This window comes from Octopus bimaculoides, chromosome 15, assembly GCF_001194135.2.
Source record: "Octopus bimaculoides isolate UCB-OBI-ISO-001 chromosome 15, ASM119413v2, whole genome shotgun sequence".
NCBI lineage: Eukaryota > Metazoa > Mollusca > Cephalopoda > Octopoda > Octopodidae > Octopus > Octopus bimaculoides.
Window position 1 is genome coordinate 46,343 of NC_068995.1, and position 2,198 is coordinate 48,540.

At 39.7% G+C, this 2,198-nt stretch overlaps 1 protein-coding gene across 1 annotated transcript in view; it reads right to left on the bottom strand.

The window, feature by feature from the left end:
* LOC106881407 (uncharacterized WD repeat-containing protein all2124) overlaps window positions 1–2,198 on the bottom strand; it is a 41,335-nt gene that overhangs the window by 26,798 nt on the left and 12,339 nt on the right. Inside the window, exon 5 of the mRNA XM_014931785.2 lies at window positions 1,190–1,298. Within this exon, the coding sequence (XP_014787271.1) occupies window positions 1,190–1,298 (109 nt within the window). The remainder of the gene's footprint in view (window positions 1–1,189; window positions 1,299–2,198) is intronic.

Consider the following 2,198-nt stretch of genomic DNA (forward strand, 5'->3'; position numbering starts at 1 on the left):
TATATATGTATATATGTATATACTAAAAATTAATTAGAGCAACTAGCCACAATTCAAAGCCATATAGGAAAAATATAGTCATCACTAATTGCAACTGTGAGTACTAAAATCACAGTTATTGCTAGAAATAAGAGTTAAAACTCTTAAAGACGTGTGAAAAGCAGATTTATATATACTAATGAATTGCCCCATGTGCAAAGCTAGAACGCCAGACCGTGGTTACATCCAATAACTGGGACTTGTCAGCAGTGTCACCCCATTACTTCGATGCAACAGCTAAATTCCTCCGTCGGTTTAGTTCACCGGTGTAAGAGTTCTTCGAGACATCAAGGCGTTTCGACGTTGTTGTGTGTTTCCTCAGAAGCTGCCACACAGCCGGACCGATGAATCTCACAAGAGCACTAGCTTTTTGTTTATAAGATTTAACAAATTATTTGCTGATGCGTGTTAATGTCTTCTCAACAATTAATAATTCATGGGGTGCATGTAGAACACCAAGAATCCCCCAAAGAACGTATCTGCTTCGATGACGAACATGCAACAACGGTCACGAAGTATTAAGAATAAATAGAGGTCTTACTGATGAGATTCTCGCCATTCTGCGAGCAACTCAAGAATTAATGCTGTAGGGAATTATCATTATTCTCCCCTATTCTCTCAGTTCGCCTCACATTCGATAAGGCAGGTACCAAATACCAGGACTCCCAGGAAACCCTCGAGGATGAAGGAAAATTACCCAGTTTTTGGATTGCTTCTTCAAACTTTATTAACTCCATAGCTTAGAAATTCATGAGTTGAAGAAACATTTCCGGCTTCTGTTCTGCATTTGTTCATCTATTTATCTTGTTTTCGTTTAGCGCCGGTCAACCCTCACTGGGCAGATCTATAATCGAAGAGATTTTGGTTATGACCATCCCATCTGTTTTTTCATTGAGCATTATGCATCTAGGATTACATTCTCGAATAGACCTTTCCTTATTAAGGCGGCTAGATGTAAATTGAGGGAGATTTGGCTGTTATGTTTCGCAAATTAAGCGATAACATAGAGGCTGTTTCCTTAGGATGGCTTCATTTTCAATTATATAATAGAAATAAGAGAGCGAGTGAGATATTTTTTTTTTTTGCTTTAAGTTTTAGGAAAACGGAAAAGAGGCTTTCTTTTGAAATGTAGAAAAAAATATGGTCTTACCCTCCTGAATATATTCGAGATTCGTGACAGACCACTGCACAAATGATATCGGTGTGGTATTTAGCAATATGGAGGACAGACGGATCAATCACGTGACCACATTCTTTGTCTACGGAAGCAACAAAACATGAATAAATAAATGGTGGCGAAGTTGTTGTTTAGACATGGTTAAGGTCTCACGGAGAAGGCTTATGGTCAAAAGCATTCCAGCCGTGACCAACACGTGTTTTAGAGCATCTCGGATTACATTATCTAATGTGTCCTTTCTTTGCTTAAGCTAATAAGGAGGGATTTGAGAGAAATTGGCTTTTTCTAACAGGCCAAGCGACTACGAAGAAGTATTTTCTCGATAATATGCCACAGCATGTCTCGTAATTACAGTACGTCTGGTTTCGGCCCCTTATTAATATCGCTTAAATTTTCACGGGCTTGTTCACACTTCATATTTGTATGTATTTGTGCATTAACGAAGGGGATTAGGATGTTCGGTTCACGATCATAATGTCGTGGGTTAAATTCCTAGCCCGAGCGCTGTATTCTGGGACAAAAAACATTACACAATGTTCCAGTCTACTCAGTTAAAAATGAGTTAGCAGCTGAGTGCTGGCGCAGCTCTCTCAACCTCCAGCTATCACAACCAAGATATACCACAGAGGATTGGAAAGTTGAGGCGGTGTCTATGTCTGCTGGTAACTAAACTCGTTCACGAGCGATGAGTGGCACTTATGTTCATTAACAATTCATCATTTCCCGAGAGTCGGGGAGTTAAAACCTGGAATAACAATCGGAAGGTTTCAGTTTCTGTCTTTATTAGTAGTTTATTGCTAATAGGTTGAAGGCACGCGACTTGGTGATTAGAGTGGGCGCCATGCTGTGTCCTTCAACAAGACACTATTCCCGTTGTTCCAGTCTAATCATTTGATATGATTACCAGCACAAGTACAAGTATCTCTCTGTCTCTCATTCCTTTTCTCTCTCTCTCTCTCTCTCTCTCTCTCTCTCTCTCTCT